This window comes from Tyto alba, unplaced genomic scaffold (assembly GCF_018691265.1).
Source record: "Tyto alba isolate M040663 unplaced genomic scaffold, T.alba_DEE_v4.0 Super-Scaffold_9, whole genome shotgun sequence".
Lineage (NCBI taxonomy): Eukaryota > Metazoa > Chordata > Aves > Strigiformes > Tytonidae > Tyto > Tyto alba.
Window position 1 is genome coordinate 27,983,186 of NW_024881330.1, and position 11,851 is coordinate 27,995,036.

General features: G+C 42.0%; 1 protein-coding gene and 1 long non-coding RNA gene across 2 annotated transcripts in view; one reads left to right on the forward strand and one right to left on the reverse strand.

The window, feature by feature from the left end:
* Window positions 1-7,471, reverse strand: part of OSGIN2 (oxidative stress induced growth inhibitor family member 2) — a 24,936-nt gene extending 17,465 nt beyond the window's left edge. Inside the window, exons 1-2 of the mRNA XM_042785998.1 lie at window positions 4,731-7,471; window positions 1,569-1,723 (exon numbers count right to left, since the gene is read on the reverse strand). Coding sequence (XP_042641932.1) covers window positions 1,569-1,723; window positions 4,731-4,774 — 199 coding nt within the window. The 5' untranslated portion in view covers window positions 4,775-7,471. The remainder of the gene's footprint in view (window positions 1-1,568; window positions 1,724-4,730) is intronic.
* LOC122152657 lies at window positions 5,174-10,713 on the forward strand. The gene is made up of 2 exons (XR_006164713.1): window positions 5,174-5,288; window positions 7,762-10,713. It is a non-coding gene; the product is annotated as an uncharacterized LOC122152657 (long non-coding RNA).
* The last annotated feature ends 1,138 nt before the right edge of the window (window positions 10,714-11,851 follow it).

Sequence of the window (11,851 nt, forward strand, 5' to 3'; positions counted from 1 at the left end):
TCATACATGGAAAAAGGGGGTGGTGAAGTTAAAGAAAGGGGATATAAGTTATTGCTCCATCATTAAGTTAACTGTTTACACATGTGCCATCTTTTTCTTTCTGATTAATAAAATAGCACAATGAGAAAACAGTAGTACTAGGAAGCTAAAAGTATACTTAACAGGAATCACATGGAGACGATTAAACCTGTAGAGTACGTATGGGGGAGGGATGACAACTATTTTTGTATTCTTCTACTACTTTATTAAATCATTTTAGATCCCTTTTAAGGCTCTTCAGACAGCCAATGAATTAGTGATAATAGACTGCCAATGGAGAAGATCAGCTTGTGAAGCATCTCAAACATATCCGTGAAAAAGCATTTGGGTAACGAATTTGTTTTTCAAGGAGAAATAGACAAGGCAGCTGTGTTTAGTGTCAGCACATAGAAAGGCGCTCTAGACAAAATGAGTATTGAGCACAGGTATTTGCATAATGCATATTTGCAATATAAACAGTGAAAACTGAGTCATTAACCATATGGCAAACCTATACGCAGGTTGACAAAATGCCAGAAAACTGTTGCTCTTCAACTATGATGCAGAACTCAGCAAGTGATTCACGTCTGTCACATCCACGTAAGTCTATTACATGAGCACTATTTTAAGATATCATGAAAACAGCTTTAAGGATAGGCACCATACAAACATCAGTCTTTCAAAGTTTTCACTATTTACTGGGAGCACATTACATTGAAACATCATTATCTGGGATCTATGTTTGTTTGCAGGTACAGTTAAAGCTGTTGGTTTGCTGTAGTCCCAAAATCTTTGGACTAGATTACTGAAAACATCCTTTATTCCAGATCTTTTCTTTATTCCCTCATCAAGTCATGGCAGTAAGGAGCTGGTGACCAGCTGTTGCTGAAAAACCTTGGCCCAAAACAAATCATCCTGGCACTCTTAATTAGGGTGTCTATCTAAGGAGCCTGCTCCCTCTGCTATCCTGTCATTCAGTAAGATTTTACAAGTATGAGCCTTTAACTGTTTAATCAAGACTACAATTTATTGTTTTAAACTGGTTTAATTGACTTGGATTCATTCTGGAAAAGATGGGGCAATATTCAGATGTTAGTGACGGATGCAACAAAGTAAAAGGCAATTAATGAGAGTTTAGCAGCTGAACAACATACAGCACACGTTTTACATTATGCTTTACACTGTCCCATCTGACCCCACAAACTTCTACTGGTTCACTATCAACAACCTCCATGCAACCTGAAGTAGACATATCACATTAATCAAAACCTAAGTGATCAACACTAGATTCAAAACAGTTCTTCCATTAAGAATCACGTATCTGATGCCAAAAGATGTGGCTCATTTTGTCAAAGCACAATTTGAATTCAAATATACTCCAATGGCAAGTCCCTTAACATAACTTTACAGTACTGTTGTTAATCGTAACAACTGTATTACTCTAATACAGGATGCTAAGCATTAGTTACTTAATGATAAATGACTTCATGCAGCAGGTCTATAAGGGCAATGGCAGTGAGAGAGAATCTTAAAAAAGTGAAAAAACTCACCTATTATTACAACAGGCAGAGTAAGGAGGGAGTCCCCAGGCAGAACAGTTTCTTCGATTAAAGGCATTCTTTTAATCCTCTTCCCAAGGCTGTCACCAAAATACTGGACGAATGAATTCAAAAGCTGTCCTTCAGTTTCAGGGCCGCTGTAACTTCTAATTAAGAAGGACAGATGGGAGAAAATGAAACAGTTCAACTGTCATCAGAACAGTCTCTTCAAAAATAAAGCTGCTTTTGATGCTTTAAGAGCTCTGAAACTGGCAAAACTGAGACCAAAACAGATATTCTTCATCCAATCTACAAAATGTTACTCTTGAGCACAGCTTTTCCACAGAAGATTTTTAAAGTCCACTCTCTCCCAAAAAGTCTACAGAATAATAACAAAAAGGCACAGATGGTTCTGCAGAGATGCAGATTTCTCATTTCAGTTTATACAAAGCCAAAGTATAACCAATAAGCATTATTCTGATCCCACACACAGCAGAACTCATTCCTCATTATCTTTATCAAATGAGGAGAGAAACACACTCCCTAGCTGACTGAGAACACTAAGGCCAGCCAAAGGCTGCAGCAGCAGCCCTTCGCATCCCTTCCTACCTGCTGAGCAGTACACAGGACTTCACCTCAACAAATTTCTGTTCTGATAGAAGCCAGGCTGGTTAAAGCTGGCAGTGGTGTGAAGATGGAGAAAAGCGTGACCCCTGTAAGCCCTAGACAAAGCCCCTTTTACTATTGCTAAAAGAAAAATTTTTATGACAGGAATTGCCATGCAGTCGGGTCTGCTACTGCGCAGCAGACTGCTTTCACCCCTAGCCATTTTCCTGGATTTCTCAGTCCTTTCTCTGCAACATCTACTTAGGTTCCTCTCACAACCCTTCACCATCTAAATGTGCTTCTAGACTACAAAGACTTAGTTTACATTGTTTGCTGTTTAATTATTTAGGAGCCCTTTCTGAAACCTTTCCAGGTCAGTGAAGAAGCACGCACTATCATTTTAGCTAGAAAGCCAGGGCAAATTAAAAATGGTCTGCTATTGGCAGTTATGTTATTAAGTCTTCAAAATAAAGACTTAACAACTTTTTAATTAAAAATACTCCGGCAACTGATCTAAACATTCTTCTCTTTACAAACACAGTTTTAATTATTAACTTAATAAATATCAGTACTCTTACTTATATCCTAAGTGTCTGCATATCTTAAAGCTATTCTAGTATTTCAGGACTTACTTTCTACACAGGACCAAAACAGTCAGACACTGATCCAACTCCCACAGCTTTCAAGAAGCCACGTATGCTATGTGCCACTTCAACTCCCACAACACCAAAGGTTCTGCTACATATTTCAAAAGCCTTTCCTCAATGGGGAAGTCTGAAGTAAACTAGAGACAGAGCTGTACAGTAATAACAGCACTAGCCCACACTGTAATACTTCTCTCTCTGGTGGTTATTTCCTTGTTAAAAAAAAAAGGGGGGGGGGGGGAGGTGTGTGTGTGTGCTATTCTAAGGTTGTATTTATTTCAAAAAGCAAGTACTTGATACCTGTATTCCCTGCACTACAACACAAAAAGTTTGTAAATTAAGTGCTGCTTGATTACAGCTGCACATTACATACAAACAGCATGAGTTAGATAAAGACTAACTGAAGGCTGAGAGAGGATATCTAATTATCACACTGCTTTTTTCCCCTCTGCTTTTAGATAGGCACGGGCAGACTATATTATTTTCCGGCCTTTGGTCAAAGTTAACTAAAGCAATACTGCCCTATGCTGCGCCAAAGACAGGCTTACAGGGAGCATGCACGTTTTAGGGTGGTTTGAATATACTTGCTGTGCTAGACGGAAGATAAAACCCAAAAGAAACATTTCAAAACCTCTTTTTATAGGATATATGCACAGTGCTATAGGCTACAAAAGAATCTTTAACAATAAAAATGTTGCTTCTGTGCAGCTTAGTCTATCACAAACTACCCAACTGGTTTAGTGCAGAATCTAATTTTGCATAGAAACATCTGCATACAACACAGTTTCTCAGCTACTGTGGATATGAAGCCGATGAAGGACAATTGTGGGGAGCATGTTCTTCCTTTGAGAGAACATCACATCAGAATTCAGTAAGATCTTAAATCAGGGGTCACCATCTCCCTAACCTCTGAGCAACACTGAAAGCCACCAAGTACCCGAAGTTTTTATCTTGATAAAAACTCATGGTAGAGAGCTTTGCAGTGGTGGGGATTTGGCAAAAATATCTATGGCTCTAGTCCTGCAGAGATGCAAGCAGGCACAAAGATGAATCAGTTCCAAAGCTAGTGCTTAGTTCACCTTGTGCTTGTCATACCAAATAACCTCAAGAAATACATTCTGCCAAACACCTAGATTCTAAACACGTTCATCTTCTTTGCTTTTTAGTGCTTTTCAGTTAATTATTTATGTTTTTAATTGATGTGAAAAAAACAGTAAGATAAAAAAACTGCACATACATAAACATTTTTTTTTCCCTCTGACAAAGAAAATAGTAATTCTTTCATAATTACTGTCTTCGTTTACTGCAAGTTACTGAAATAAGAGCTGCCTTTTTCAGGTAGCACTTCTGAAAGATCCTAGAATTTCCTGCATACTTTTAGCAAAAATATTAAGTAAACTGACTGTAGTGGGCGGTTAACAGAAAGCTTGTTATATAAAAGGAATTTAAATTTGGTCTCGAGTCGACACTTCGGGAAACAAATTTATCAGAGTCAGATTGCTGGGGTTTGTTTTTTTTTTTTTTTTTTTTTTCAAGCAACCGGGAGGAGCGATGCCCATCGGGACCGGGATCCCCGCCGGTGCAGCGCTATGATCCCGGAGGCGAAAGCGAGCATCAGCGGGCGGCGGTTCCCCCCCCGCCCCCCGCCCAGGCTGCTGCCCAAGGTGAGGGCGCGGCCCGCCGGGGCCCCGCCAGCCCCCCGCCATCCCACCCCCACCCCCCGGCGCCCCGGAGGCGGCGTGCGGGCCCGGGCAGCGCCGCGGAGGCCGCAGCAGCGGGGCGGCGGCCGCGCTCCCCGTCCTCACCGGCACCCCCCCCCCACCCCACCCCGGACCTCCCCTCACCCGGCTCCCGCCGCGCCGGGGAGGGGGCGGCCCGCAGCCGCTCTGCCCCCACGCCGCCCGCTCTGCCCCCGCCGCCTCACCTGAAGTGACCGGCCAAGGAGCAGCGGCAGCACCACACGGGCATGGGGAGCGCCGGCGGGGCCCAGCGATGAGGCTGCGGGGAGGACGCCGCGCCGCCGCTCCCGCTCCTCCTCCTGCCGCCGCCGCCACGCTGGGGCCGTCCCTCCTCCGCGCTCACATGCGGCAGCGGGTCACAGGCGGGAGGAGGAGCCGCCGCCAGCACCGGGAGAGAGGGACGGGGAGGGCGCCGCTTCCTCCTCTCGGCCCCGCCGCCTCCCCCTGCGCCCGCTGCCCGCAGGAGGTGCGGGATGCGCCGCCTCCCCCTCACGCCCCCCTCCCCGGGGAAGGCGAGGAGCGGAGCCGCGGCCTGGCACCGGCGCGGGGGAAGGGTGAGCGGGAAGGCGGCGCAGCGGCCGGGAGGCACCTCCGTGGGGCAGGGGCGAGGCGGGCGGTGGCAGGAGGGGCCGCCGCGGCACAACCACGCCGGAGGAAGGCGGGGGCCGCTGCCCGCCCCGCGCAGGCCGCGCCGCCTTCCCGCCGCCGGCCGGGGCGCACCTGCGGCGGCTGCCCCGGCTGAGGTGAGTCGCAGCAGGCTGCGGTGCCCGCGGCAATGGCGGGGATCCCCCGGCCTTCCCCTCCCCACCGGCCCGGCCTCCTGCTGTGCCCTCCCCGGGTTTCACCTGGGAAATGCGCGTGAGGAAATTAACAGAAAGGAAACTAGGTTCAGAAGTTTCGAGGCAGTGTTTGGCCAATGGCCACCTATTTGGGAGCAATACTTCATATATGTTCTGTGAGCTACTTGAACTTGTGTCTTGCCATAAATATTTTGCAGGTGTGCTTATCTGGGAGAAATGGTGTCTTACCTAGACTTTCCACAGTGACAGAGTGTCTGACGTTGCCAGGGTCCTCTGGAGCTGATCTGGTCCAGCCCTTTGCTCAGGCAGGGCCACCTGGACCAGGCTGTCTGGGAACGCACCCAGTTGGGTTTTAAGTATCTCCAAGGATGGAGATTTCATGACCACCCTGAGCAGCCTGCTCAGGTGTTGGACCACCCTCGCAATGAAAACATGTTTCCTTATGTTCAAGTGGAATTTCCTCTCTTTCATTTTGTGCCCATTGCCTCTCACACTGTCCACTGAAAAGGGCCTGGCTCTGATGTCTTCATTTCCTCACATCAGGTATTTATGCACATGGATAAGATCCCTCCAACCTCCTTTTCCACAGGCTGAACAGTCCCAGATTTCTCAGACTCTGCTCATAGTAGTTAGTCTGCTATGAGAGACACCCATATGCAGGTTTTCTCTCTGAAAGTCTATTAAACAATAAAGGAGAACGCTAATCTGTGATTGTTTATTAAACAATTGCAGCCTTTCGCACAGTTACACTCGACAATTTGAAATGTTGTCTTTGTGAATCTGTCCCGTAAATCCACAATGCCAAGATCTTACAAGGCTGTAGAGTTACTGTGTCTGAAGTGGTTGTTGGTAGCTAGTAGTCCAGTTCACCTGTAGGTTGGTTGGTCAAACAGGCTGTCATGACTGCAGTCAGCAAATAATTACTGTTTAATAGTATCGGCCTGGTTCCCACTAGAAAGGCTTTACACTTGTATGTGCTCTATAAAAACCTAAGGCAAAAGAATACAGGAGCTGACTTATACCACTGAGAAAATGCAGAATATTGATACAAAATCTATTTAGAAAGGATGAAACATAAGCAGTTAAACATGTTCTTCAAGTATACCCAGCATGGTGTGTAATATGTGTTTAGACCAGAAATAACAACCTGAAACTGCATTTAACTTCCTCTACCTGCAAAAATGCTGCCTTCAGTTCAGGAGACCACATGAATGATTTGTATGTTGACCAGATAACTCATGCTACTTCAATATTCATACCATTTTATTAAAATTGTGTTTTCCTTTACAACGACTTACAGAAAAATACAACAGAAACTGAAAGGCAATCTTAAGTTTTTTCACATAATATTTTGCTCAGTTAGGACTCAGCCTCCTCCTAGATGCAAAACTCCAGGTCTGTGGGACCTCGTGCTTCAAGGAAACTAGCTATAGCCAAACAAAAGTTTTTCAGATTTTGCTAGCTATTTGCTGGCAAGGTCAGGTGACACTGACTTCAAAATCAACACATTAAGGACATATTTGGCTTTAAGTACCACCTTTATTTCCTCCATCAGCAAACCTGGTTATCTAGAATATAACACAGAACCTCAGCTATACTGCTACTATTAATAGTTTGTGCCCTTATCTTTGTGGACATAACATTGAGTAAAAGAGAAAAACAACCACACCTGTGTGCACACATGATCAGGACGTGTCTTGCCAGCATGCTTTTACATTTAAAATCAAAAAAAGATATACTTTAAGTTTGTGATACAAAGAAGATAGGTTGAAAAAATCTTTGTATATCTAAGAAATACTCATGAGGCTTTTCTGGAAATGGTATTCTGCGTAGATGGCTTGGGTTGAAATTATTTATATGCTTCTCCCAGTAATAAAATTTTATGTTCCCTTGAAATTCTACATGTTACCCTGGGTTTTTCAGATGTCTTAGTTTTTTGGTTGGGATTATTTCAAATCCATGTTTCATGATAAAATATATTTTCTTCAGATGTACCTTTGTCTTAGTTATTTAACACTAAGAAAGCAACAAATGAGAAGAGAATAAAACACATGAAGCCATAGCAAACATTTCCTCCCATATATAAGCACTAATCACATTTTAAAGGGATTTATATTCCCCGTTCTGTTCATTCCTGTTAAAAAATTCAGGCATTTATTGCCTGCTAGGTATATTCCAAATTTTTGCATTTTAAATCAAGCCAACCAATTAACGAATAACCTCTCATTTGCTAACACATGTACTAATTTAGGTAATAAAATTGTTAATTTGTTCAAGAAATATTTTTTTTAAATCAATTGAATTAAAACCATTTTTCTTCCCCAAATATTTAGCAAATCATTATCTGCTGATGTTGGAAAATATATTAAACATAGATTTTTGTTAATCACAAAGGTATTTATAACGACTCTTGCAGCATAATATTTCTCCTGATCAACTGACTGATAAGCGAGTTTAGTAACAGCTTCACACTGCAGAATTCCTCCAAATCCTGTGGATGCATAGGATAGGAGCATCAGAGCAGGGGACTGCTGTCTCAAGCCATGATACACAGCATGGAAAAAAAGGTCTTCATCCTCTTCAGCAAGAGCGGTATGGTCAGAGAGTAACCAAAGGAGACAGCAACGGTGTGCTGAATGCAACCTGCACGTTGTAGTATAGCATGGGAAACAGGGAAGATGACTGCAACATTTTGTTAAGATTCCCATGCCTCCACCCACTGCAATATGAGATTAAAGTATAAACTAAGTAGAAAATAGACCTGCAAGGCTTCAGATGTCACTACAAGAGTATGATCCACTCTGTTTAGATAAATACAGTATCTCAGTACTGGAGCTTACCCAGGACAGATGTCTCGTCAATAACAAACTTGTTCCCTGTAACATTAAATGACTCTGAGAGATGTATGAACCGCAAGGCCCAGCAAGTGACAGCATAGTGAAACTTTTTCTGAGATAAGCAAACAAAAAGTTTCCCACAAGCCCATGGCACTCATCCTGAAGTAAGAGGTGCTGAAGAAAGTCCAGGAGAGATTAGGAGGGCCTGAGGTTATTTACTCTCAATAGAGTTAAGCAAGATGGCAACTAGGAAATCTAACTGCAAAACAACTTTCTGCCTGGCCAAGGAAAAAGAATGATAAAGACAGGGGAATCTCAGTCAAGTTGTTCTTTTGCGGATATAACAGATCCTGCCAAAAAGTCAAGATAATTGCCAAGAGGGACAAAGAAAAGACGCTTATGGAACAACCTTAAAGCAACAGGTCTGTCAGGTTCCTGGTATCTTTTCATCACCTGATGAAAATAATTCTTTTCCATGTTTCTCTTCAGATGTTTCAAAGTGCTAATGAAATACTTGCTTGGAGAATAAAGATGCGGCAAGTTCTGTGTCAAAGAATTTTCTTAGTAGTATGGAAGGATTGACAGGATGGTCTATACAGGCCTTTTTCACTTCAGAGAGCAATTTGCCTGAATTTCTCAAAAGGGGTATGTAGTAATTGGTGATGATAGGATAGGAGGAGAATTCTACCGATGCAAGGTCAAAACTCCCAGCCAGTGGTAAACTGTGAGTCTGTGATAGCATCATTAGCACATGGAAAGCTCCCGTGTTTCTTAACACTGCACTGGACTGCTTCAGCAGATGGATAAATCAGATTGGAGAAAGCCTTAAAGTTCAGGATGTGACAGATGGGTGGAGGCGTAAATGATGTCTGGAAAACAGTGCAAATGGAAGGGATTAACCATGTGGAGTCTGCTGATAGTGTCAGTCTTCTAGACATTTAGGATAAGAATTCATAGATCCAACCCTCCATGGGAGCAGTTACTGTGTTCTTCTGTGTATTACTGGAAACAAGTCAATTGTGATTGTCTTTTGCAAGGTAGAGGAAGAGAGTTCTAAATAGGCATTAGATGGTGGCAAGGTAATTGGGGGTTTGTGCTACCTGACTTTAGAAGAAATAGGAGTGATGCCAAACCTTCTTGGAGTTGATTGACTGTCAGGGAGTGCCAGGACATGAGTTTCCTGATGTATTTAAAGGTATGAATACTGTCATGAAAGCCTTCTAGTACAGACACTTGTAAAAATCTGTTAAATTATAAAAAACATTCCGATTACAGATACCTGTAAGATGAGCGAATACCTGAGAAAGATGAGCAAATACATGAGAAAGATGAGCAAATGACAGCTATCACCATCTTGTCATGGCCACCCTGAAGTGCACAGGGGAGCTGGCTGCAGTTGTGCTGAGTGGGGTGGGGGCGAGCAGGTCCACTCCAGCCTGTTAAATCACCCACAACCAGACTGCGCTAATTATCACAGAAAGCTGGATATTCTTTATCCTCTTTGAGCATTCAGAGGTTTTTGTTGGTTTTGCCACAATGGCAAATACACCTCCACTGTGTTTGAAAGATGATATTGCTGGGAGACAGAATAGCTAACTGGGATCCAGTTACCATTAAGTGAGACTGGGAAGGGACTGGGTGCCAGAAAAAAGGACGCAAAGGAACAAGCAGCTTGCAGTGCTTAAAAGACTCATGAGAAGTGGTGGGGCTGAAAGTTACAGGCTCAGGGAACTGGAGACGTTGGTGATTCTGACAAATGTATGGAAGTCAGCATGTTGCAAGACATGAAATAAACTTTATGACGTATTGTTGAGTAAGGCAAAAGTCATATATTCAAAATTGCCATAGATTTGTTTGCAAGAATAAGTATCTGTGTAGAAAGATCTGGGTGAGGACATATCTTATGGCATGTACTAGACCTGCTCCGCAAACTTAATTAATTTAACCCCTGAGGCAACTGTTTCAGTAGTAGAACATGAGAATCTTTTGTACAGTTTGTATTTAACTTTGGATCTGTGAACTGCTCTAGTGTTAGTGTCCAAATTACCCACGGTAAAGTAATACAACTAAGAGTAAGTGTCCAGGGAAGTAAAGATTGTGTTCTGATGTGTCTTTAATGGTGCATACACTTAACTAGCTACAGCCTTTAATGAATGTGAGGTTTTATGTAGAGAATTTTCTCTTTCTGAGCAAAATTGTTACCATCTCTCTAATTATAATAGTAAATACACGATAGGTAAAATATGCAAATGGTATTTTTGGAAACATAATTAGTCTGGAAGTTCTGTCTCCTTTTGCAGTTCTGAAATTCTCTAGCATGACCTTTGAAAGAGCTGTTAGCACTATCTGCCTGTATAAAAAGAACTAGCATTTATGGAAAATACACTTGGAAACTATATTAAAATTACTTTAAATTGCTCTGTGAAAAGACAGTGTCAGTTTCTTGCATAATGTTACATCTCTATTTTATATGTATGACCAGAACTGACTGTATGCTGTAAACCTAAAATATAATAAATTATCATTTCATGCGAATCTCTCTTTGTTCTTCTAAATATCACCTTTTTTTTTTTTTCCCTATTTTTATGCAAGTTACTTTCCCTAGATATATTTCATTTATGTTTTTAAGAGTTCTAACATAAAACTAGGCCTAGTTGGTTAAAAAAGAATTAATAGAAAATGTTTGATATATGGATTATTCTAACACAAACACACTGTTTCTGGTAGGCAATCAGACAACTCTGAATCTTTCCTAGATGTAGCTGTAACTTAGTTGCCTTTGGTAGTAAGCAAAAGATAGTTACTGTTTGCAAGTAAAAAATCAGAGGCATGCTAGTGCGTACATACATAGATGAACATCCTCTTCCAATTCTAGGTTATTCTTGTATTATGTTAAGGAAGAATAGCAATGACAAAACATTCTGCACAGAGACATGAATTATTAAAAATCATTCTGTGTCTGATCTGAAATGCAAAATGCTGCAGTGCCAGAGCAGATTCAAAAACAACAGAGCAGAGTGGAAGTGGTTGTGGATTCCTGCTATTTGGAACTTGGACTGGTGACTTCCTTTTAATCAACTTGCTATCAAACAATCTTTACAACATGCTTATAGCTACGCCAAAATTTCAATCCATGCTACCATGCTTCTAGGCCACTGAAGTATGGTGAAGCAGGCCCCTTGCTACTGTATCCCACTGGTAAGTTTGCAGTAGTGTTCTTCAAATAGGTATTATAGAGAACATATATATTTGATCCTCATTTGATAGATAACTCTTCATCTCTGTATTTCTGCACAGTATGTTTTACTTTGTTCCAAGTGCAACATGGTATTGAATGGCTGTTCTGTGAAAACTAAATAGTCCATGAAAAACCAAAATACTTAGTAGACTTAACCCTCAGTATTGTCAACTGCCCTCACTGAACCAACTGGAGCGCTCTGCTGGGGTAGTGTCTTTATGCCAGTCTGTGAAGTCACTGGGATGGATGGAGCTCAGTACCCATCCTGAGCAACATCAAAGCATACTTCAAGCCTGTGGCAAAATTCCTGTAAAGATAGCCTCCACATACAACTAATAGTTCTTACCTCATTTATTTAAAATGTCTTATTCTGTAAGTAATTCCATCTAAACTTACTGATAATATTAACAACTAATAATGCTACTTTATAT